Source organism: Mesoplodon densirostris, chromosome 3 (assembly GCF_025265405.1).
Source record: "Mesoplodon densirostris isolate mMesDen1 chromosome 3, mMesDen1 primary haplotype, whole genome shotgun sequence".
Lineage (NCBI taxonomy): Eukaryota > Metazoa > Chordata > Mammalia > Artiodactyla > Ziphiidae > Mesoplodon > Mesoplodon densirostris.
Genome location: NC_082663.1, coordinates 119017648 through 119040262, shown reverse-complemented (window position 1 = coordinate 119040262; position 22615 = coordinate 119017648). Strand labels below are relative to the sequence as shown.

Below are 22615 nucleotides of genomic sequence, written 5' to 3'. Positions count from 1 at the left end.
GTAATGCTTGGCATAATGTCTGCAGCACGGTGAGCACTTTATTATTATTACTATTATTATTATTCACGCGACTGCCTTTTCGGCTGGAAGCACCAGGTTCTCTCTGAGAAGCCACAGGCGTTGCCACTTCCTGTGGAGAGATGAAACCCCACTCTTCTGCAGGGCCTCTGCTCCCACTAAGCTTTTTACTAGAAGGCTGTTGTTACAGGAAATAACTCTTCATTTTCCCCGCCTCTGGCCTGATATCACCGTCTTCAGAAGAGGATCTGCATCTGGAAATCAGAATAAAACAAGTAGGCAGGGCAGCATGGTGTAGTGTGTGTGCTTGGCTGGGTGTGTGAAGTGCCACGTGGGTGTTGGTAGAGTGGGCTTGATTGTGGGTGCTTGAGGGGCACAGCCCATTCAGGGCTGTGTCTGCAGGGAGTTTGAGGGAGTTTCCGAATGCCCTCGGTCTGGGGAATGGGCAGTGGAATGGGGGCCTTCTCAAGCTTTCTTCCTCACCCTGATACTGGGACGTGGCTCATCGGGGCCTTGGTGGGAAGGCTCTTCCTCCCTCCTTGGGTGGCAGGAAATAACCTCCCCAGCACAGCCCAGTGCAGCTGTGGTTTGGTGAGATGCCAGGGCTGGAGTGCTGTGGAGGAAGCTTCCATTGTTTTTAAGCTTTCATTTTCACGCTGCACCCTGAGAGGCCATCCTTCATTGCTGGGAGCCCTTGTGCCGGGCCTTCTCTCCCTGTTGCCTTCCAGAAACAAGCTGCCGTCTGGGAGGCAGAAGGTAAGATCAGGAGCAGCCCAGCCAGAGTTCCAAGGCTGAGGCCCCTGCAGAAGCTGCAGAGGTGGGTGGCAACCTTCTGGCTGCCCTGTCCCTACCCTCCGAACTGTAGTTTTCAGCTTTGCTGACTAAGGTCCTTCTTGGGGTGGATTGTGGGGAGAGGGAAGCCCCGGTCCCCAAGGGTCCCCAGGTGGGTGGTACCTCACGGGACACTTTCAGGTCTAGGTCTGGGGTAGTCGCTGTCTTCTTTCTTTGCCACACCTGTGGTCTCACTGGGCTTGGGTGGGGTGTGTATGTGGGGCGCGTGCACTTCTTTCTCCACCCGCTCTGTTTTCAACAAATCTCTCTTGGATCGGAGCTCTGGGATGCTGTATGCCCAGCCTGTCCCCTCGAGGTGTCTCCAAGAGCAGCCTCTGGGTATGGCTGGGCACCAGGGAAACATAGAGCTGGGGCAAGTGCCCAGCCAGAGCCTCAGTCCCAGAACAATAAGAGAGTGAGGAGAATACAACCATGGATTTCTTGATATCCACAGATGCCCCACTCCAGTCTGCATCCATCCATCCCACGGCCCAGGGGTCACAGGGCCCAGAAGGCAGCCTTGGTCCTGCTAGGTGCCTGCCTGGTGGCCCTTTGGGGGCTGGGGGAGCTGCCAGACTACACTCTCCAGTGGCTGGTGCTCCACCTGGCCTCCCAGCAGATGGGACTGCTGATCAAGGGGGGCTGCAGTCTGGCGGAGGAGCTGTGCCACGTCCACTCCAGGTGACTCCCTGCAGTACCCGTGGCGATTAGGCACCCAACATGTCTCAGTCCCTTGACCCCCAGCCCTGCCCCTCCTTGAATCTCTCTGGCTGAGCTGGGCTGGGGTCTGGAGCTTGGCTGTCACTTGCAGGTACCAAGGCAGCTACTGGAAGGCTGTGCGGGCCTGCCTGGGCTGCCCCATGCACCGTGGGGCCCTGCTGCTGCTGTCCTGCTATTTCTACAGCTCCCTCCCAAACGTGGCTGGCGTGCCCTTCACTTGGATGCTTGCTCTCCTGGGCCTCTCACAGGCACTTAACATCCTCCTGGGCCTCCAGGTACGACACAAAGAGAGGTGAAGGGTCTGCTCAGGAGGAGGTGTGGCAAATGTGACCTGCTCTGAGCTTAGTACTGGGAGTGGGACTAGTTTAGAGGCTGGTCCTTGGATGGAGCCTATAATGGTCTGGGTTCAGCAGTGGCAGAGAACGGAGCCAAATGGCAGCAGGTTGGGTAATCTTGGGGGGAGGAGGAGGAGGGCTCTGGTTGTTCTTCATGGAGGCCCCCCAGCCCCACCCTGCTATCCACAGGGCCTGGCCCCAGCAGAGATCTCTGCAATCTGTGAAAAAAGGAACTTCAATGTGGCTCACGGGCTGGCCTGGTCATATTATATTGGGTACCTGCGGCTGATCTTGCCAGGTGAGCCATCCTCTCTGCCCCCATTTCCAGATCTACAGGACAGACAGCAAGACACACAACCTTGTGTTTCCAGAACTCACTATATTTCCAAAGCATTTTCATGTCTAACAAACCATTTCATTCCCAAAGCAATCTTGTAAGCATGAAGGCTGTTATTATTATGCTTGGTTGACAGGAAGAAATGTGGAGCTTAGATCCGTTAAGTGACTTGTCCCAAGTCACACATGAATTCTTTCAATAAATATTTGCTGCATGCTGTATGCCCTTCATGCGCACTTTCTCTTTCAATTCACACCCTGTGAGGAAGGGATAATCATCACCCCTGTTTTCACAGCTATTCTGAGAGATAAAGTGACTTGTCCAAAGTCACACAGCTTAGTTAGAGGAGGAGACAGGATTTGAACTCAGGCCTCTCCAGAGCCTGGACCCTTGACTACCCCACTGGGAGCCCACGGGTCGTGTCTCACTCCTCTGACTTGCTGGTGAAGGCCTTGGTTCTCCCCCGTCTCATGGCTGCCTTCCCTTGACACCAGGGCTTCCTCTAGAGGCCTGGCTCAGTGCACATGGGCCTGCTGGCATGTCAACTCCCAGGACTTTTCCTGCCTCTCAGAGCCCTGAAAGCTGTGGTGGGAAGGAGTGGGGCTGACAGAAATCTGGACAAAGGTCAAGTGAGGGAGAGAAAGGGGTGGTGGGAGCAGGTTGAGGAGCAGGGAGTTTGCTCACATGCTCTTCCCCTCCTGGCCTCCCAGGCAATGTGAGTGGAGTGGCCCCTCGGTTCTCTTGCACCCACACATTGAGGGGAACAATGATGTGGGTCTCTGTCCTGAGTTGGATGGGAGACACAGTTTGTGGAAATGACTTCTTGGGCCTCTCCACCCCAGGGCTCCAGGCCCGGATCCAAATTTACAATCAGTTCCACAACAATGTGCTACGGGGCGCAGGAAGCCACCGGCTGCACATCCTCTTCCCGTTGGACTGTGGGGTGCCTGACGACCTGAGCGTGGCTGACCCTAACATTCGCTTCCTACACAAGCTGCCCCAGCAACGTGCTGACCGTGCGGGCATCAAGGGCCGGGTTTACACCAACAGCGTCTATGAGCTTCTGGAGAATGGGCAGCCGGTGAGTGTGCAGAGAAGTGGGAATTCTGGGGAGGGGTCAGGCCTAGAGACCCAGAACTCTGGGCCCTGGCCAAGCCCTGATAAAAATTCACTGCCCTTCTCTGAGCCTCAGGTTCTCCAATTGGTCCCAGGGCTGGGCAAAATTGAGCTCTGAATGACAAAACTGACAAGTAACATTAATTGAGCACTTACTGCATGCCAGGTGCTATTCCAGGTGCTTCATCTGACTACCTCACTGCATCCTCACCGCCACCCTGTAGGGTAGGGACTGTTATAGCCCCTACTTTACAGAAGAGGAAAGCGAGACTCAGAGAACCAGGGAGAAAGTGGACAATTTCACCTTGAGTATACCATGCTCTTGACCATAAAGCTGCCCTAGATGAAGGCCGTGAGAATGTGTGAAGGATTTCACATGGGCTATGGGGAACCCAGCCAAGGCTGAACCCCAAAGCCCCATCCCCAGACTTGACTGCCAGCTGGAGCAGTTGACATCCTAGCTCAGTGGGCCTTGCCCTGAGAATCTCAGGAGGAGGATCTGGGAAGGGTAAATTTAACGCAGCCCTGGCCCTGATTTAGGAGTGGGGTGTCAGAGGCAAAGGACAGCCAGACAGTATAGACCCCATCAGGTGGCCACCTCCCCTGACTCCATCCCTACAGATTGAGCAGTGGCACTGGGGTCCAGCGTCTGTCTGCCTGGCCCCTGGTTGAGTCTGGTCTTCCTTTTACCTCCTCCAGGCAGGCATCTGTATCCTGGAATATGCCACCCCCTTGCAGACCCTGTTTGCCATGTCACAGGATGGCCGAGCTGGCTTTAGCCGGGAGGACCGGCTTGAGCAGGCCAAACTCTTCTGCCGGACACTTGAAGACATTCTGGCAGCTGCCCCTGAGTCTCAGAACAACTGCCACCTCATTGTCTACCAGGGTGAGGGCTTGATAGACTTAAGGGCAGGAAAAGCTGGGGGCCCCAGGGGTCTCCCAGGGGGTCAACAGGAGATATGGCAGCACCATGCCCAGGTCTTCCCGAGTGGTCAGGGCATTCAAGCCCTGCCCCTTCCTCCCCTGGAAGGAAGAGGAGAGGTCACTTCTCCCCACCGTGGGATACCTGATTGCTTTCTGAGGTCTTTGGCTATGGGTCCCGGGTGGAGTGTGAAGAGGTGGGCTCTAGGGGCCTCTCACTTCATCTAGGGATGCTAGAAGAAGCAGATAGCCCCAGGCCAGGAGCCAAGAGGCCAGGGCTGCAGCCTCAGCCATGCCAGTCTCTTGCTCTGTGACCTTAGGCAGGTATCTGCCCCTCTCTGAGTATCATCTCTAAAAGAAAGAGGGTGGAATTCTCTTGTCTCTAAAACCACTGCTAGCTCTAGGATTTCACGAAACTCTAGCCCCAGTGGCTAGGAGTAGGGAGGAGGTGCAGGGAGGTGGGGGAGAGGGAGGGTTCGAGGATTCACCCAGCAAGTCCTCTGGGTGTGCTAGAGTGGGAATGTGTGAGGCCCTCACCCCACTCCCCACCCCCACCCTCGTTCCAGAACCCGCAGAGGGAAGCAGCTTCTCCTTGTCACAGGAGATTCTCCAGCACCTTCGGCAGGAGGAAAGGGAGGTTACCATGGGCAGCGTGGGGACCTCGGTGATGCCCGTTTTCTCCACACTGTCTCAAGAGCCTGAGCTCCTCATCAGTGGCATGGAACAGCCTCTCCCGCTCCGCTCGGATGTCTTCTGAGGCCCAGAGTCACCTTCCCTGAGCCCCTGGCCATCCCCAAGACTCTGGATTGGAGGATTTCTTTCTTCAGCAGCTAGAGGCCTAGCAGAGCCATTTCCTCCCATAGAGGGCCTCTCAGAAAAGGTCCCTGAGTTTGACATCTCAAGATGAATCCTATGACCTTGGGCAAGTTGTTTCACCTCTCTGAGCCTCAGTGTCCTCATCTATGAAATGGGATTATAATCATTGCCCTACCTACCTCACCAGGTAGTTTTTGTGAGGACTATGGCTGTATGGGTTTTTTATAAACTCTAAATGCCAGGTAAACTTAAAGAATCTTCCAGGTGTCTTCCATTGGACCCTCAGACCTACTCTCTACCTCTCCTCTGTCCTGGGATGGCTTCAACAGGCTACCTTGCCCTCTGGTTTCTGGTCACATTCAGTCAATGGGAAGCCCCAGTGGGAGGAGGGGAAGGGAAGGGTGAGCTTGGGGTATCTATTCCCCCAGGTCCCTCCCTACAGTATCAAGGTCACTGTGGGCTCTCTCTAGACCTAAAGGACCCTTTCAGTAACCCTATCTCCAGGTCTCATTAACTTCCTCCTCCTCGTGCCCCTTCAGTCCTGGTAGTGGTATTGGAGCCTCACTGATGCTCAGTCTGGAGTGCTCACTCTCACTTGTAATTTCCTTACACCTGCCCTTTGTAAATAGTCCCCTTTTTATTTTTATTTTTTTAATTTTTTGGCCACACCATGCAGCATTTGGGATCTTAGTTCCCTGACCAGGGATTGAACCTGCACCCCCTGCAGTGGAAGCTAGGAGTCTTAACCACTGAACCACCAGGGAAGTTCCTAAATCTTCCCCTTTTTAAACACTCCTCAGATTATATGAGTATGCCATCTTTTTCTGACCAGACTCTGACTGATACAGGCCGCTGGCCATTATTATCTGCAATGTCCAAATCTGCTTGCACAGACACATTTCCTTACACCCCTCCTCATCCTAGTACAGGGCCATAAGGTGGTAGCTATCATTTCAGTGTAGACAGAGCCCACCAGCTGGGCTGAGGGTATGGACCTGGGCAGCATCCCCGCTCCACCTGCCCTTTCAGTGCCCTTGTCTCCGGTGGGAGGCTTGGGAGACAGGGAGGGGCCTGAGCCAGCACACAGATGCCATGACGGTTACACACATGTGTCCTGGGCAAGGGGCTGCTCAAAGAATCAGGGGCCACTGAATAAACGTCTCTGGATGAGAGTCCCCTGGATAACGGGGGGAAGAGGGTTTGTGTGAGGTGGTGGGATATACGCTGGGGACCTTGGACAACACAGCTGGCCACCTGCCATACTTTGTGCCATCACTGTTAGACCTGAGCCATTGCAATGACACCATGGTGGCAAAATTGCCCCCATCTGGGAGGCCAGACAGCCCATTTCTGCCACTTCTATCCATTCTGCCCAAGACTTATTCCTTCCCTCCCATCTTTGTTTTTATCACAAATGCTCAATAAGAATTTCTGAGTACAGTATTACTGTGGAAAAAAACTCCACGCACAGACACACATTGGCCAGAAGCAACGCACTGCTCCCAAGGATGACAGAGAGTAAAGAGAGAGCCAAGGGAGTGAAGGGGGAAACAGTCTCCTCTCCTCCCCCACTGTGCCAGCCATTCTGCCCCTGAGGATCCCCCAACTTCACATCAGTCATTCCAACACCTAAAAACCAGCCCAGAATTAAGGGTATCCCCAACATAACCTTCCCCTACCCATCCGGCCCCCAACATGGTGCTCAGACTATGGAGTCTGATGGCCCCAGGTTCAAATCCTGATTCCACCACTTAGTACTTGTGTCCTCCTGGGTGTCTTGATATTCCCAACTGTAAATGGGGATAACAGTGGCTCCTCCTCCCAGGGCTGTTATGAGAAGTAAACAGTATAATATCTGTAGGTCCATGGATGAGCCTGGAGCCCAGCACATAGTGGGCCCACAAGAAGGAGCAACTATTAACGTTAGAGCTGCCTCTTACCAGTCTCAGCGGAGGCAAGCCAGTCCTCTGCACACATTACAATCACCGTCTCTGTTCCTCTTCATCTTCTGTTATTTCTCAGAGTCCTTGACTGTGCTGGGGTCTCACCGAGGAGAGTCCCCAGGGTTGACTTGTTGCCCTGAGGTGTTCCCCAGAGTAAAGCACCCAGAAGTTCCTCCATAAACGTCTGTCTGCATGTTCTTGACTGCACATAAGTGAGGCTCAAAGGTGTCAGGGAAAGGGGTACTTTTCCAGAGAGCCACTGGGAGGCTCTGTTCTGCCTTCCTGGCTTCCTGCATCTTCCCAGTCTCCATGTCCCGACCGCTGCAGGGATCCCCACCCCTTCCTCTCCCCAGACAACCTCCATTGAGCTCCTTTTCCTTTCCTGTTTTCCCACCAGCTGGAAGATTCTGGATCTGGGAAATGTCCTGGGGTAAATGCTAGGCTAGTTCTAACAGGCCAATGCGCACAGAAAGTGGGAGGTATTGAGAGCGCCACCCCCCCCCCGCCCCCGCCAGTTTCCTCTATCCCATCCTGGGACGGCAAGATAGAGTCTTGCTCCAAGATAGTGGGGGCAATTCAAAGACAATTTGGGGAGCTATGATTGGTGCTTGGGGTCTTTAAGGGCCTTGGAAGTTGTTGGCAAGACCTGGGCCCTGACAGCCAAAGGTAAAGGGTAACAGATTTTCCTTCCTTTCCTGAGTCTCAGAGAAGGCAGACCCCTGGGTTCTTTGCCTTGACTCTCCCTGGCTGGCCCTCACAGGCTGTGGGGACGGGTCCTCTACCAGAAGCCTCTGACATCACATCCCTGCACAGGGGTGGGGTGGGTGGTGGAATCTTCCAAGCTAGACTCACTTTGACACCAAAAGGGGAGGAGATGAGGAGTGGAGGAGGGAGTAGGAACTCAGGGAGGGAGTAGGAACTCAGGGAGGGAGGTTCAGTGGTCTGGTGGTCGCTGAAGAGGAGGGGGTACGTTTGTAAGGGCAACTTGGGCCCTGGGAATGCTCACAGCAGCACTCAAGCTTCTTTTATTTCTTTGGTCCACAACAGGGCTTTCTGTATAAATACTCTGCTGAGAGGGCAGCTCCAGCTAAGTCCAAGTGTGCCCTTCCGAAGCTTTGATGCCCAGGCCCCAATTTGCTTTTGCCCTAATTCTCTGTCCAGTTTCTTGTTCTGAGCCAGGTCAGGCCAACTTTCCAAAGTCTCCCTCCTACAGAAATGTGACTTCATCAATGCTGAACCTGGGCCCATCTGGCACAGGGCAGGAGTCAGAGCCAGGAGGTTCCTGCTGGGGATCTTCATGACTGTCCTGACGGCCCAGCACTCGCCAGTGGGTGAGAGAGATGCCGCCCTCTGGCTTTGGGGATGGTGGCTCTGTGGCGAGAGTGGCATGGCCCTTGTGCAGCCTTGGCCCAAAGTGGACTGCCACCACGATACAGACTGCCAGCAAGACAAAGGCAGTGACAATGACAGTTAGCAGGGGCAGCCCGACCCCTTGAGGTGGTTCCCAGGCCCCGCTCAGCACCTCCGGAAGCTGCCTCTGGGGCACCTGCCCCGCTGAGCCGTTCACAGCTGCAGAAAGCCAGGGATGGTGGCCAGCCTGGGAGGGAAGCAGCAGGTGGAGAGGGTGACATGGGCATGTACACACAGAAAAAGACCAAAATAGAGAGAGATAGACACTCAAAGAGAACTGAGAGAGAGAAAGAGAGAGAGAGAGAGACAAAGAAAGACAGAGAGAAAAGTAAAGACAGAGAGAGAAGAGAGAGACAGAGAATCACAGAGATAAACACACATAACAATAGAGAGAATGAAAGAAAAAGACAGAGGGGGATACAGAGAGAATGAGAAAGATACAAAGAGAGAGACAGAAAGAAAGAGATAAAGAGACAGAAGTGAAGATAGATGCAGAGAGACAGAGACAGAGGGTGGAAAAAAACAGAGATAAGGCAACAAGGTCATTCAGAAAGGGACAAAGAGAGGGGCTTTATTACAGGCTGGCATATGAAGTTTGCCTCCTCCCCCCACCCCGACCCCCTGCCAAGTCCCCTCCCACTGCTCTCTCTTCCCAGGTCTTCAGCAAAATTCCTAAATAGATCTTATGTCCTGGGTCAGGAATCTTAGCACACCATAGGCTGCTGTCCCATGTCCTGGCCAGGGGGTAGTGAACAGCTATTCCTTAAAGTCCCAGGAAAAAGGAGTCATTGTGTCCAGCATCATACGTTCCCACTACTCTCCACACACAGAGTAGGAAGAGGGGTGTACCCCGGGGAGAGGGAGAGAGGAAGAGGAGGCATGAACCCCAGAGGCTTGGAGTAAGGCAAGAGCTATACCCCCAAACACCCCACTCAGAATCAGGTTCAGGGGCCTGGAGGGGAGGGAATGCCCAGTGTGGATTCCTGGCTTTGTCCAAGATGGACTGAGGAGACCCCACGCCAACCTCTGTTCTCTTCCATGGTCTTCTACCAAAAGCTGGGGGTCACGATCCCTACCTCTGTCTGTCTCTATCCTGCTAAGTATTGAGAGGGGGTTGGGGGGATTACCATCAAGGTAGCAAACCTCCAAATTGTAAGCCCCAGAGCTGGCGAAGTTATCACAGGCTTCTCTTCCCCAGCTGGACCTTGAGGAGCAGACCCTTGAGATGGAGCCCCTCCCCTAACCCTGAACCCTCAGCCTGGCCATCCCCATGGGTAGGCACCTGGGGTCCAGGAAGGGCTGGCCAGGACAAACCCACTCCCTTTAGTTCCTGAGTCACACTGTCCACCCCATCCCTCCCCAGTACCTGTCTCTTGGCATCTGGAAAGCTCAATACCTACCTCCCCACCCTTGAAATTGAAAGTCAGAGCTCTCTGGGGCCCAGGCCACAGAGCCCCCAGGCCAGGGGGTGGGGAAGCAGCTCTGGATGTACAGGGGAAAAAGGGAAGCACAGGCTGGTGAAAGGCTTGGGGCCCCTGGGGGGAGTCTCACCAGCCTGGCGGGAGGGGGTGAGCTGAGAATCTACCTGATGCATTGTCCGGCTGCGCAAGGCTCCCTCGGGACTGGCGGCCAGCCGGGCAAAGGAGAGCCTGCCTCCCCAGCTCGGTCCCTACCCGGAGCTGCCACGTCTATGGGGCTTACGGGGCACACACCCTCTGCACACACAGCCTCAACGCTCTCTCCTGCGCTTTTACTTCCTCGAACATCTGGACTACCCTGAGCCCAGCCCTCAACTCTGACAGTGCTTTGATCTTACTCCTTGGCACCTCCTTTCATGCCCCCTGCCAGCTTCAGGAGCCTAGGTCTGCCTGCCCGTACCTCCTCCACAAGATCCCAGGCACTTGGCCAGTGCCTGAATCCCGTCCCTCCCCCGACCAGGACTTGCCTGCTCTCTATCCCAACTGATTCCTTGAAGTCATTGTCTTTGATTTTTTTTAAAAAAAGCGATTTCTCAAACACACTGGAAAGCGCAGACTATAATATACTAAATCTCTCTGGCGCAACCACTAGTTCTGTTCATCTCAATAGTCTGTCACATTGATTTCAAAAAATTTTAAGGACTAAAACATTACAAATAAAATAGAAGCCCCACTCTTTGACCTCTCCCCTCCTTCTCACCGTAGGGATAAATATCTTGTTGAATTTGATATTTATCATTCCCATGCAAGGCATTCTTTTCTCTTTGGGTTCTTTGACTTTCACAAGTATAAATTCTGGTATGTCTCTTTGCACTTGTCTATAATTTCATTTGTGAATGTGTGTGCTTTAATGCATCCAAGTCACAAAAAGTGCCCACCAGTCTCTCCTCTCCCCGGAGACAGTTTATAAAGGATAGTTTTGGGTTCCCAACTAACTCCGTGGGACCAGCCATCCTTCAATCTGTCCCTCGCTGTGCATGCACCACCCTCTATTCCAGTCTGGAGACCAGGAGACCCCCCAGGAACTCCCCTCACCCAGTGATTTGATCCCAGGAAGTAAGATGTAGCCTCCTGATTCCTTGTCTCTCAGCCCAGCTGCTACACACCCTAACATTTAGGGACTCCACTCAGACCTCCAAGCTCACTTAAGCTGCTGGTCATTGGGCTGCTGACTTGACCTGCAGAGTGAGTGCAACTGGCTGGCTGGATGCTAACGACAGGGTGCTGTTGGAGCACAGGGAACACCTGACCCCAGTGTGAGGGGAGGGCTGAGGGAAGGATGCTTAGAACGTGGTCCTCTTGTTTTTCTATTCAGAATAACAATAATGTTTGTAAGTTCTCCCTGAAAGATGTAGGGAGTCCCATCTGCATCCGGAGCCCTGAGGAGGGAGAGGCAAGTAGAGGATTCAGTCTACAGAGGGTGGGCGGCCGGTGGACCGAGCTATAGGGCTCAATGAAACAAGAGTTACACTCCAAGAAAGCCTCCAGGTGGTGTACGGAGGGACCGATGGATCCCCATGGAGGGGAAGAGAGGAGGCACGGGGCCAGGTTGCCATCGCTGGCTTTTGGGCACAGGTCCTGGAGGAGACCACGGTGGCCCTAGGCCAGGCCACGAGGAGCCGGGGCACAGGCGCGGCTGTTTCATCCTTACATCCTCAACTGGGCTGCTGGGCTGAGCAGGGCCCCTGGAGCCAGTCCCAATCTGTTTCCTTCTATTCTTTGACAGGAAGCTCTGGAGAGTCAGCCCCCACCCCCATCCCGCCCCAGCACTCCCTCTCTCTTTTCCACTATGGACAGAGCCTCCGCACAGAGGCTGCCTGCCTGCCGCAGACCCAGCTGACATGGGGAGCGTCGGAGAAACGCAGCTGTGCTGGGCCATCCTGGGCTTCCTCCTGCTCCAAGGTAAGAGGCACCTGCCACTGTCCTTCAGCAGCTCCTCTCCTGCGGCCGGCAGTCCTGGGCGCCTGTCTCTCCTTCAGGACACACACCACACAGGCTCTGCATCCAGGGCTTCGCTCACCCGGAGGGAAATTCCAGAGCCTTTTTGTGAAGGGGATCACTTGGCTTGGGAGCTGGTCATTCCCAGGCAGCAGTAAAATAGAGGTATGGTTAGACTCTTTTGTGGGACATTTTCCAGGGTGAACTGGGGCCCCCGGAGAGGCTGGCCCCCTGAAATGTGGGAGGTGACTGTCTTGGTGTGAGGTTGAGGCTGGAAAGCTCCTTCCAGGGTGTCCTAGCACAAAACTGTCTGTACCTTGGCTTTACAGGTGATCTTTTTTCTTCTTTCATATGAGGAGTAACAACCTGGGATTTCCAAATATTGACTTTATGCTCAAATCACAGCAAGAGGGATTCAGGTTAGATACAAAGAACCATTTGCCAAAGAAGATGTACGCATTTCATCTAGGAGGCCAGATGAAATGACCCCCAGAGGAAATGACTTGGGAACAACACTTCTCAGATAGAGCTCTGCTAGCTGATGAGTTGTGAAGCAGCTCATAAGGGGTCCTCTAATTAGGGAGCGGTTTCTGGGAAACATGAGAAATCCAGGAGATTCTGACTCACAGGGCAGAAACTTCCCTTTGGTCATCCCTTCCCCACCCCCACCTCACCCTCCACAGGTCCTCTGTGGAGGATTTATGAGCATGTGCTCAAAGCGGCAGAAGGCGGTTCAAGAGTATTTGGATGGGGAGGGAGGTTGGCGGTTTCTTGGCGGCGGGTGAGAGGGCCCAAGTTCCCCAATGCTCTGTCTCCTGGAGAGGTCAGACATTTTTCTAAAAGCCTAAGGACTGGGGATAAAACTCTGATCATCCCATTCCTATTCCCCCCACCCCCTCCCGGGAGGATAGAGTCACACATCTGATCTGGGGCTGGGGGACTAGGCTGTCGTAGAAACCTCAGAAATGGCAGAGGAGGAGATTAAAAGGTGAGACCCACGAGGGCACATTTTCACAAACCTAGGCTTCTCCCAGCTTCCCTACGTGCCATCCTGTCCCAGCCAAGCCCCAGGGTTAGGAATGTCCTGAGTGATTCTACCTGCGCTGCAGTCACCCTGGAGTACCCTAGCCGCTCATCCCAGGATCTCACAGCCCTCGCTGTTTCCTTCTTTTGGTGGACTGGGGAATCTTTCTGAGGATATTCAGGCCCACAAAGAGACGTGACTGTGGAGACACAGATTCAGGGCAGACTTGAAACTTGGAGGATTGGAGAGAAGGGGGCAATATTTTAAATGTTTAGAATTTCTTGAGCATGAACTGTCAGGCCCTGTGTTAAGTGCTTTATGTGCCTTTTCCTAACCTCACAACGACTTTTGGGCTACTAAAATCACTTGCATTTTAAAGAAGAGAAAACTGAAGCCCAGGTCAGACAGTAAGTGACAGAGTCAGGGCTTGAACTCAAGACTGCCAGACTCCAAAATCCATGAGTTTAACTATTAAACTACGCTGCTGAGGAAAACAGTGTGGTGGTGGTGAAGAGGGGGAAGAGAGAGGCTGGCAGAGAGTGAAGCAGGTAGGGATTAGGGAGGGGAGACAGGAAAGTAAGATATCCCTGTGCCTAGTGGTCAGAGGCAGACCGGCCTATAGAAACAGATGCTCCCCAAGTCCCTCCTCTACTCACAGAGGAATCCACTGTTGACAAAGTGTTCTGGTAGGGGGAGGGGAGACAGGAGACAAAGAGAGAGCAGGCCACTGGGACTCAGAGCTTGTGACTTTGGAACTCCTTCTAAGACACTAGTTTTGCTTCTAGATAAACGTAGGAAGGCAGTGAACTGTGCCTTCCCACTAAAAACTATTGATCACCTTATAGAACAAAGATGGTACCTTAGATATGCTTGATCAATAACTGATAGATTTTTTTTTTTTTTAAAGACATGCCTCAGATTGAAAAATGTTCACCCAGGGTGACTCCCCAACTGGGAAGAGTTCTCTCTAGGCTGGGGCACCTAGAAGTTTTAATTCCCCTCTTGATGGCCCCACCCAAGGAGGGAATGGGGCTATGAGAGATGGTGACCTGGAAAAACACAGCCCTGGCTTTGGGCAAGCTTGGGCTTGGAAGCAATTAATTCTACACTATCCAAGTGATAGCCCCATGGAGGAAGGCAGTGGCTGAAGAAAATAAACTAGTGGGCTGCCCCAGGCTGGGCAGGTCCCTGGCCCTCAGCAGCCTCTGTTCACCGGGGCCTGGGGTCCCAGGCTTGGTACTCCCCTGATGATGAGGGGCTGAGGGAGCAGGAGGCCAGGCCAGCGGCTGCAGTCCCAGCCCAGCTAGTGGAGGACGGGAACCCAGCTGGGCGGCTCCACTTCCCCACGTTGTTTTCCTTTCACATTGTTCACAGGTTTCAAGAATGATTTCATTGTGGAAAATGAGCAAACACAACCTGACCTTTCAGATCCCACCACACAGGGGACACGTATATTGACACACAGCACACATGTACATCTGCATGGAGGTCCGCAGGCACACTCATGCACACACACAAAGGAGAACAAGGCCTTGTGACTGGGGCCTCCTGATAATTGCCTCTTCCCTGGGTTTGGCTAACAGTGACCATTTCTGAAGTCGCCTCTACCTGTTAGAGTAAACTGGTGGCTCATTCTAGAATTTCCTTGCCTCCTGTATGTACCTCAGAACTTGCTTCCTGTGTAGGCTCTTACCTCCAGCTGGAGGGGCAGAGAGACAGCCCAGGTACCAACCCCAATCCCTCACCTCATCTTATTCACCACATCTTTCCATCCCCTTCCCTTGGGGCAAGACCAGGATGACAGTATTCACAGAAAAGGGATGGCCCCATGGTAGTGTAGTGAGAACATTAGCTAGAGACCTGGAGTTCTGGGTCTTTGTCTAGACGTGGCAGGTCACTGGTCCTCTGTCCTTGGACGTATCACTACTTTAGAATAACCTTCCCCTGCCCTTGTGTCAGGTTGGTATGTAACCCATGTGGGACTGAAGAGACAGGAAAGGACTCTAGGACACTGAACCATGAGGTGGTGGTGATGGTGTGATTGAGTCACAGTCTCAGAGGAAGCCAGCGCCATGAGCTGGAGTCACATCCTCTAGCCTACTGCCAAGGGTGTCTGCCTTCTAGTGTTGGAGGCTGGAAGCCAAAAGGCCTCGGTTCTTCTCCGGGGGGGTGAAGGCTGGGCAGAAGGCTCACCAAGCTAGTCTACATGTTCTGCTTTCTCTTGCAGGCCACAACTCCCAGCCCGCGACAACTAGCCCTCAGGGTAAGACCAAAGACACAGGGCCTACTCCAGCATTCTGGCCTGGGAGCTGAGGAAAAGTGGAAAGAGCTCCAGGCCTGTTTTGGCACTAATCTTTCACATGCCTTGAGAGAGGAGAGAGATGACAGGTTGGGGCGTGGGGTGGAGGAGGAAGAAAGACTAGAAAATACCAGCTTAGCAAAGGAGAGAGGCCGATGGAGCTATAGGAGGCAACGGACCCTCAGTCTCAGATGATCTGTTTCAGGAAACTTCAGCAGTCATAGTCCAACCACAGAGCCAACTTCCTCCCAGACAGGTGAGTGAGTGTGGTTGCCTAGGGGCCAAGCCCTGTCCCTTGCCCAGCCCTTTAGATCTGCTTGGAGCCCAAGGGTTCTCGGGTGGGCTAGGGAGTGTGGTGTCACCAAACCTGCCCCCCCTCCAGCTGCCCTCCACTTGTACTTGCAGGAGATGGTCCTTCCGCAGAGCCTAGCTACTCAAGCCCTCTGTCCAGCACCGACATCCCAGGTACTCTGCCACTCAGATTTCAGATGCCATCCAGGGAGGGTCCAGCGAGGAGGCAGACACAGTTTCTGCTCTAAAGGACAATACAGATAAGTGGAGGACCAGACAAGCAAATAGGACTTCATATTGACAGTTACAAAGCAGAGTGAGAAGGTCCATGATGAGCGTAAGCCGAAGGTGCTATAGGAACCCGGGCAACATTAGCCACTTCAGACTTGGGGGCCAGACATCCCAGAGTGAGTGATCTCTGAAGCTGAGGCCCAAGAAGGAGTTAATCAGATGAAGATTGTGGGGTGGAGGGTGGTAGGGCATATCCCAGGGAGAGGGAACTGCAGAGGTAAAGGCCCAGAGGAACTGAAGGCAGATTTGAGGCTAAAGAGCTTCCCTGCGCACATGCTGGTTGAGGCCCTAAGCAGGCCACGCATGCTTCCTAATCTGCAGCAGCTCCAGAGAAGCCCTCACAGGTCTCCATGGAAGCCAGTAAACCCATGACTCTGAGTTCAAGCACCGTGGCCGGTCACCCCTGTCCTTGCTGGGACTGACTTGGTCCCAGCCACAGAAGCACACATCAGGACTCCATGAGTACCTGGGACTGTGGGTGAAAAACCCTGGGTCATGTCTGGCTGGGTTCCTTCTTCCCGCCTCGGGAAGCCCAGGTCCTGCCCCACAGTGAGGGTTCTCAAGGCCAGGATCCACACCAGTGGTACCCTGCTTTGGGAGAGAAGTAGAGAGGCTTGGGGTGGGGGGGAAGTGGAGAGAGGAACTGGTCTCAGTGAAGGTAAAAGGAGCCTGGACTCAGGACTGATAAAGACATAGAACGGGTAAGCCGGGGGTAGGAGAACCCAAAATGTTGGAAAGGGAGGCAGAAAAGGCGGGAAAGGGCTACACGCTTCTCAGGGCAGGTTGGCCTTCACCCAGCAGCATGGGAGAAAACTAGGAGGGGGTGGACACCCTCCATCTGGGCCCTCCTGTTTCCTGGTGCAGGCACAGGTGTCCCAAGCAGCGGCAAGAGCAGTGACAGTACAAGCAGAGGTATGTCCTGTCTGTGCTCACAGTGAAGAGCACCCTGACCCTTTCTCTCATCCCAGCCCTCGGCTCTGGGGCTTTTTTACACTTCCAGACTTATTTAGGAGTTGGGTGAGGATAAGGAAGTGGAATAGCAATCAGGCCTGCAGTAAATGTGTTGAAGTGGGGCAGAGATGGGCGACCATACCGTTTTTTAAGAGCACCAGAAACTTGTGCCCTTTAACTGGCAGCCTGGCTTGTTATGTCAGTGCCTGGGGACAAACATCTGATGCCCTTCCTTCCTTCCGCCTCAACCTTTGGCAAAACACAGATGGCTCCCCCTTGCCCGGTCTGGCTCCCTATCTCTGCAGCATAAATCCCTTTCCTCTGGACCCCACGGGTGTGGTGGGAAGAGCATAATGAGAGAAGCATCCTGAATTTTCTGAAGTCCTCTGGAACTAGGAACACGAGCAACCAGCAATGCTCTTCACGTGATCCCACATCACCCAGTTCTGAAGGGTGGGAGGAAGTCTTTTTGGTAGGGCATGAGTTCTCTCTGCAGTCCTCTAACTGGGGGAAGTGGGAGGGGACCAGCTTTCTCATATAGACCGCATCAGTCCCTTCGCTGATACCCCCATCCCTACTCCCTTTTAGACACATCTCACAATGTGACATCCAAATTGCCCACCATGAGTTTGAGGATGAGAGGAGACTCGACCATCCTGCCCAGCCCCACGTCAGAGACGGTGCTCACTGTGGCTGCATTCGGTGAGAGGGAGGAGAAGGTGGGGAGTGGCAGGGGACCTCACGCCTGAGCTGACTTGGACTCTAGGACTCAAGTTCAAATCTTGTCCATTTGGTTTAGGAGGGTTTGGCTGATGAGGAAGATGCTGGTGGGAAGGAGCCTCCACTGGCCCTCCACTCAGCTCTTCTGGACTCTGATGGGCTCCATGTTCTTAAGGGAGGATGGGGCAGGGCTGTGGAGCCAGAAATAGCAGGCGGAGAGCTCATTCATTCAACAGAGAAGGGGAATTCACTTTACTCCTAGAGCCTGTCTACACAGCACTTAGCTGGGAAGGGAATTTGGACTCCTGTTGCCCTCTTCTGTCCTGTCCTCCACTTCTCCTTCACCCCATCCTTTTCCCTATTCAGGTGTTATCAGCTTCATTGCCATCCTGGTGGTTGTGGTGATCGTCCTGGTCAGCGTGGTCAGTCTAAGGTTTAAATGTCGGAAGAACAAGGAGTCTGAAGGTACATGCCCTGACCCTCAGGGCCCCCTTTGCCTCTCTTTTGATGAGGGACTCAGAGCTAGATTCTGGAACTGACACCCAGCCTGGAGTTGAGGGAAGGAATGGCACCACTAGGGGAAATGGGAGGGTCCACTGGGTGGGCTTTGAGGGGCAGATTGGGCTTCTGAGTTACAGCCTGTGACCCCCAATCCGTGCCTTTGGATTTTTACAGATCCCCAGAAACCTGGGAGTTCAGGGCTCTCTGAAAGGTAAGACTGTCAGAGGTATAAGGGAAGAATCATCTACTGACCTCTTACTCCCCCATTCCAAGAAGGACCAACACTTCCTGCCTTCACACACACACACACACACACCCACACCCACACACAGAATCTTGACAGCCTCACTGAGACCAGGGCTCGGGCAGGTGATGGACTGGAACACTTCAGCCCCAAGACTAAGTCTCTATAACCCCTTCGTGAAAAGTGCAGGAATTCAGATTCTAATATACTCCTTAAACAAGAAGGTACTTATTTAAGGAACCACTTGTTGAATACCTTATATGTGCCAAGCACTATGGTAGAAATTTTTGTAATATCTCAAATTCTTAGAGGAGTTCTTCAAGGCAGATATTACTGCATTTTACACATTTAAAAAATTAAGACTTAGGAGAGGTTGGAACTTGGTCAAGATCACACAAGTAGTAGGTAGCAAAACTAAGATTTAAACACATGTCTTTGGGGCTTCAAAGCACACACTCATTTCATTATAGTCCACCACCAAAATAAAGGTTTCTTAAAACAAAGGTTAAGTTTCACAACCCTCCAATTCCTTGACCCCCATTGCCCTACGGCTCCTTCTGTCTATAACCCATGTTCTCTTCCTTCCCCAGCTGCTCCACAGCCAATGGAGAGAAAGACAGCATCACCCTCATCTCCATGAAGAACATCAACATGAATAACAGCAAAGGATGCCCCTCAGCAGAGAAGGTGCATTTTTCCTGGTTCCTTCCTCCCTTCTCCCTCCTCCTCCTCCTTTCAGGCTCCACTTCCTTAACCAGAAAGGAGATACTTTAAAAGATCCAGGCTTTTCTCTCCTCTTCCCTACCCCACCACTCCCAGTTAACTTCATCCATCCTCATTATGTATTTATTTTGCAGGTTCTTTAAAAACGACCTTGGGTCCCTGTGGATCTGACGATGATGCAGCTTCCCTGTGACTGTAAGAAGGAAGGCGATGGGATGGGTAGAGGCAATAAACTAGATATAAGTTATTTTATTGTTTCACATCTACTCCCAGATCTAAAGGACATTAGCATTCCTCCAGATCTGGGAGCAAGCTGCCAGCATGAGAGACTCTTTCCCACATGGACAGTCACCCTAGAAACACAGCATGCTCCTCCTACCATCTCAAAGTCACAGGGAGGAGGAGTCTATAGGGCCAGAGCAAGGAAAATGACAGTGAATTGGTCCTTTCTATTTTGCATTAAAATTATTTTCTAGCCTGCAGTCTAATTTCTTTTAAGGTCTATGTTCCCATGGGTATTTCTTAACAGAGTGTTCTAACAGCTCTGGGGCCTCCTTTTGTAGGTAAGGCATGTGTGCAAGTTTCTACCCCCGTGGGGAGCTCTCTGAGAAACCTGGGAGGTGGAGAGAACTTTTTGTCAGGTCTGCCTTGTTTCACCTGGTTTATTAAGTAGTGACGAGGACTAACCACTCCAACAGAAGGGAGAGAAAAGGAGCTGTAAACAGTGATCACTGTCACCAGTAAAGAAGTTTTAAGTTTGGAGAGTGAGAACATGGGACACATAACGCATTCTGATTAGAAAACTCCGGTGACGAGAGCTGAATAATATAAGGGCAAATGTCCTCTGCCTGCCCCAGGTAGACTTGCCTCATTTTGGTCCTAGCTGTGGGAATAGCACTGGGGAGGTTTGGAGCGAGGATAGATCTGTGACTTTGTAAACCCAAATCCACTCCCTTTGCCCCACACAACTATGATTTTTGCGTCCAAGACACAGAATGATGTCTCACAAACACTGTAAACTTGTTTCAAGAGAATAAGAATGCAGTTATCTTAGTCATCTCTACCATGACACTGGTTTGGAAATGAATCTTGGTTGGGGAGAGTCAATGCAAGAGTCATCTGGGTATGTCTGCATGGAGTGCTACAGGCATCTGGTTGATGGCAGTTTAGAACATAGATTACCCATTCTGAAGGAACCATATGCTATTTTTTTCTGGATTTAGTCTCTGCAAGGAGAGAGAACGCTTAGAACAGAAAGTTTCACTCTACTTGTCTCAGTGAAACTATTAAAGTGGCCTGAAGAAACCTACTGGATTCTAAAATCGTCTAGGGCAGAGGATTTCATAACCTGCTCATGTCTGTAGCTCCCATGTGGTACACTGTGCTCAGCACATCAGAGATCATGAAAACTGGATCTTGAGTGCAGGAAATCTAGTCAAAAGGCTGGGCTCTGCCACAGACTTGTAGCTTGATTTTGGCGAAATCATCCCAATCTCTGAGCCTATTTTCTTACTTTTAAAATGAGGTGGGTAGACTACCTGGCCTTCACCATCTTTTTGGGTTCTTATATTTTACAGTTCTATAAACTCTAGATGTAAGAAAAAATGAACACAATCTTTTAAGTAGAGATCACTCTGGGTGGGAGCCAGAGACAAGTCTTGGGTGACTCTAGGACTTAGATTCTCTGGACTTAGATTTTCCTGCACGTTCATGTGTATTAATGTGGAAGAATGATCCCGACCTGGCCCTGTCTCTCTCACAGGCTACTTGGTAGGTAAAATGGAATAGTAAACGTGGAGACACTTGGGAAGTAAAAGTACTAGCTGGTGATTGCAGCAGACAACATGGAGTACCACCACACAGGTTCCACTTCAGGATCAAGACCCTTGATCTTGAATTGCTGGGAGTGTTGGCTGCTGAGGGCTCATAGCTGACTGATGACCAGTTGATAGGGCGGGGAGGTGGGGATGAAGACCTGGACCCCTTGCCTCAATTTCTCCCTCTGCTTAATCCTGCTTCCCTTATTCCTCACAATTGTAGTTCCAGGAGCACTCACCAATAAATCTTCAGCATGCAAATCTCAGAGACTCTATTTCCTGGAGTACCCAACCTATGATAGCAAGACTATAGCATTTTAAAAAACAATTCAGATATATTTTATTTAAGCCACAGTGCAAAAAACATGTGACTTCCAAGCTAGTTCCAGCACAAAAATCCATCACTGGGACAGAACTCTACAGGTGACCTAACAATGTCTAGAAGTACTGGATTCTGTTTGAATTGTTATTGTTATTCTGACTGCCATGGGTACTTAGTTCAGCTGCTTATCATGCTGGACTAATTAGGTCAAGGACATGGTCTTCATTCTAGGTAAGTTGACGTCTTCAATATAAGGCCACAGACTTCCCCCTGACTCTGGACAATGTCCTGCAAATATGAGCTGTTAGTCCTAAGGTATTTATATATGGGAGAGATGGGGTGAACTTGTATTAGTATGAGATTGAAAGGCTTTTACCCTGAAACTGACATTGCAATACCACATTAGCCATGTTGATTTTCCCATTGCCAAATAACTACCCTTTGGAAAGGGGTTGAGGATGAATTCACTTAATGCTGAATTCCGCTCTCTGGTAAATTATATTAGACAGGGTTCTGCTGGAGGATCCTACTACTTATGTAAATACAAGACTCCACCTCTGACAGGAAATCCAAGTATATATAGCCTTTCCCTGCAGCTTCCCTGAGACCACATCTCTTCCTTTATGTCTAGACAACAGGATGGTGGCCATTTAGAAGACAGCTTCCTCCCTATTCTAACACAGGACTAAAGGGCCCCAAAGCAGGAACGGGTGGCAGGCGTGGGTGGTTGCTGTGTGTTCTTCCCTTGCTTCTCCCCTCATCCTATGGGGGGGGGGGCAATCAACAAGCCAGCTCAGGAGCACAGGCCCAGTTGAATAGAGGGATCATTTACTCAGTATCTTTCTTCCAGGGCTGGATGGGGCAGCACCTCAATCATATAGGGCACATGGCAAACCTCAGTATCACCAGAAAAAATTCACTACAGTTCAACAAGTTTTTCTAAAAGTAAGAAGAGAAAACTGATAGAAATTCGAGGCTGGCTCTAGGTAAAATGGTTTAGCAGGTAAAGAGTCACTGCAGGGTCCCCAGCCTAGGTCTAGAACACAGTTTCCCAAAGCCAGGCTAGTACTACTCAATTCTATTTGAATCTGCTGGAAAACATTGTGTGCCTCTGCTCAGTAGTTTCCCCTGGATCTGTGGATGTCCTTTCTTAGCTCTTTGAACTTCTTTCTGCACCTACCTTCCTCTCTTTGAGAACTGCCAAGTTCTTGTCCTTTATCTCCTTCCCAGGTGCTCTCACTCTTCCTGCTGATTGCTTTCCCCTGGCACCTCTATCTGGAGGCTGTTGAGCCCACAGCTTCCTCTTTTACCAAACAGAGATTGAATTTGACAGTGGGAATTATTTTTGTTGCGTGGTTGGCATGCTTAAGCAAAAACTGGCACAGAAGTGTTCTAAGTGTTGAGGTTTGGAGTTCTAAGTTAGTCCTGGTGATATAGTCATAGAAAAATTCATCCAGAGGTGTTAATTGAGGTGTAAATGAGCTCTAGGATACTTGTGCATGGCAACACCTGAGAAGGTTGCAAGCTAAACCATTGTTTACTGATCTAGGAGTAAATGAGCCATCTAGA

The 22615-nt window shown here is 51.7% G+C and overlaps 3 protein-coding genes across 4 annotated transcripts; 2 read left to right on the top strand and 1 right to left on the bottom strand.

Annotated features, from left to right (window-relative positions):
• Window positions 1-643: 643 nt before the first annotated feature.
• STING1 (stimulator of interferon response cGAMP interactor 1) lies at window positions 644-5350 on the top strand. Its single transcript, XM_060092001.1, has 7 exons — window positions 644-774; window positions 1304-1530; window positions 1661-1844; window positions 2094-2202; window positions 3084-3322; window positions 4057-4243; window positions 4845-5350. The coding sequence occupies exons 2-7, from the start codon at window positions 1304-1306 to the stop codon at window positions 5033-5035; spliced, it is 1137 nt and encodes a 378-aa protein (XP_059947984.1). The 5' UTR covers window positions 644-774; the 3' UTR covers window positions 5036-5350.
• Window positions 5351-8244: 2894 nt separating this feature from the next.
• SMIM33 (small integral membrane protein 33) lies at window positions 8245-10041 on the bottom strand. The gene is made up of 2 exons (XM_060092669.1): window positions 10033-10041; window positions 8245-8634 (listed from the first exon to the last, which is right to left on the bottom strand). Exons 1-2 carry the CDS (start codon window positions 10039-10041, stop codon window positions 8245-8247), a joined length of 399 nt encoding a protein of 132 aa, XP_059948652.1.
• A 1646-nt stretch (window positions 10042-11687) lies between these two features.
• On the top strand, window positions 11688-19413 carry ECSCR (endothelial cell surface expressed chemotaxis and apoptosis regulator). Of its 2 annotated transcripts, XM_060091999.1 has the most exons (10): window positions 11688-11827; window positions 15115-15150; window positions 15392-15442; window positions 15592-15651; window positions 16633-16680; window positions 17308-17421; window positions 17806-17904; window positions 18115-18151; window positions 18775-18871; window positions 19042-19412. In XM_060091999.1, the coding sequence occupies exons 1-10, from the start codon at window positions 11767-11769 to the stop codon at window positions 19048-19050; spliced, it is 612 nt and encodes a 203-aa protein (XP_059947982.1). In that variant the 5' UTR covers window positions 11688-11766; the 3' UTR covers window positions 19051-19412. The 2 variants fall into 2 exon arrangements, with proteins under 2 accessions (XP_059947982.1, XP_059947983.1); XM_060092000.1 differs by lacking the exon at window positions 16633-16680 and having other exon boundaries at window positions 19042-19413.
• Window positions 19414-22615: the final 3202 nt, after the last annotated feature.

Coding starts and splice junctions, on each gene's coding strand:
- ECSCR (XM_060091999.1), top strand. CDS start 11,767: ATGGGGAGCGTCGGAGAAACGCAGCTGTGCTGGGCCATCCTGGGCTTC. Junction 15,151..15,391: donor CGCGACAACTAGCCCTCAGG/GTAAGACCAAAG, acceptor GATCTGTTTCAG/GAAACTTCAGCAGTCATAGT. Junction 16,681..17,307: donor CAGTGACAGTACAAGCAGAG/GTATGTCCTGTC, acceptor ACTCCCTTTTAG/ACACATCTCACAATGTGACA.
- STING1 (XM_060092001.1), top strand. CDS start 1,304: ATGCCCCACTCCAGTCTGCATCCATCCATCCCACGGCCCAGGGGTCAC. Junction 3,323..4,056: donor TTCTGGAGAATGGGCAGCCG/GTGAGTGTGCAG, acceptor TACCTCCTCCAG/GCAGGCATCTGTATCCTGGA. Junction 4,244..4,844: donor CCACCTCATTGTCTACCAGG/GTGAGGGCTTGA, acceptor CCCTCGTTCCAG/AACCCGCAGAGGGAAGCAGC.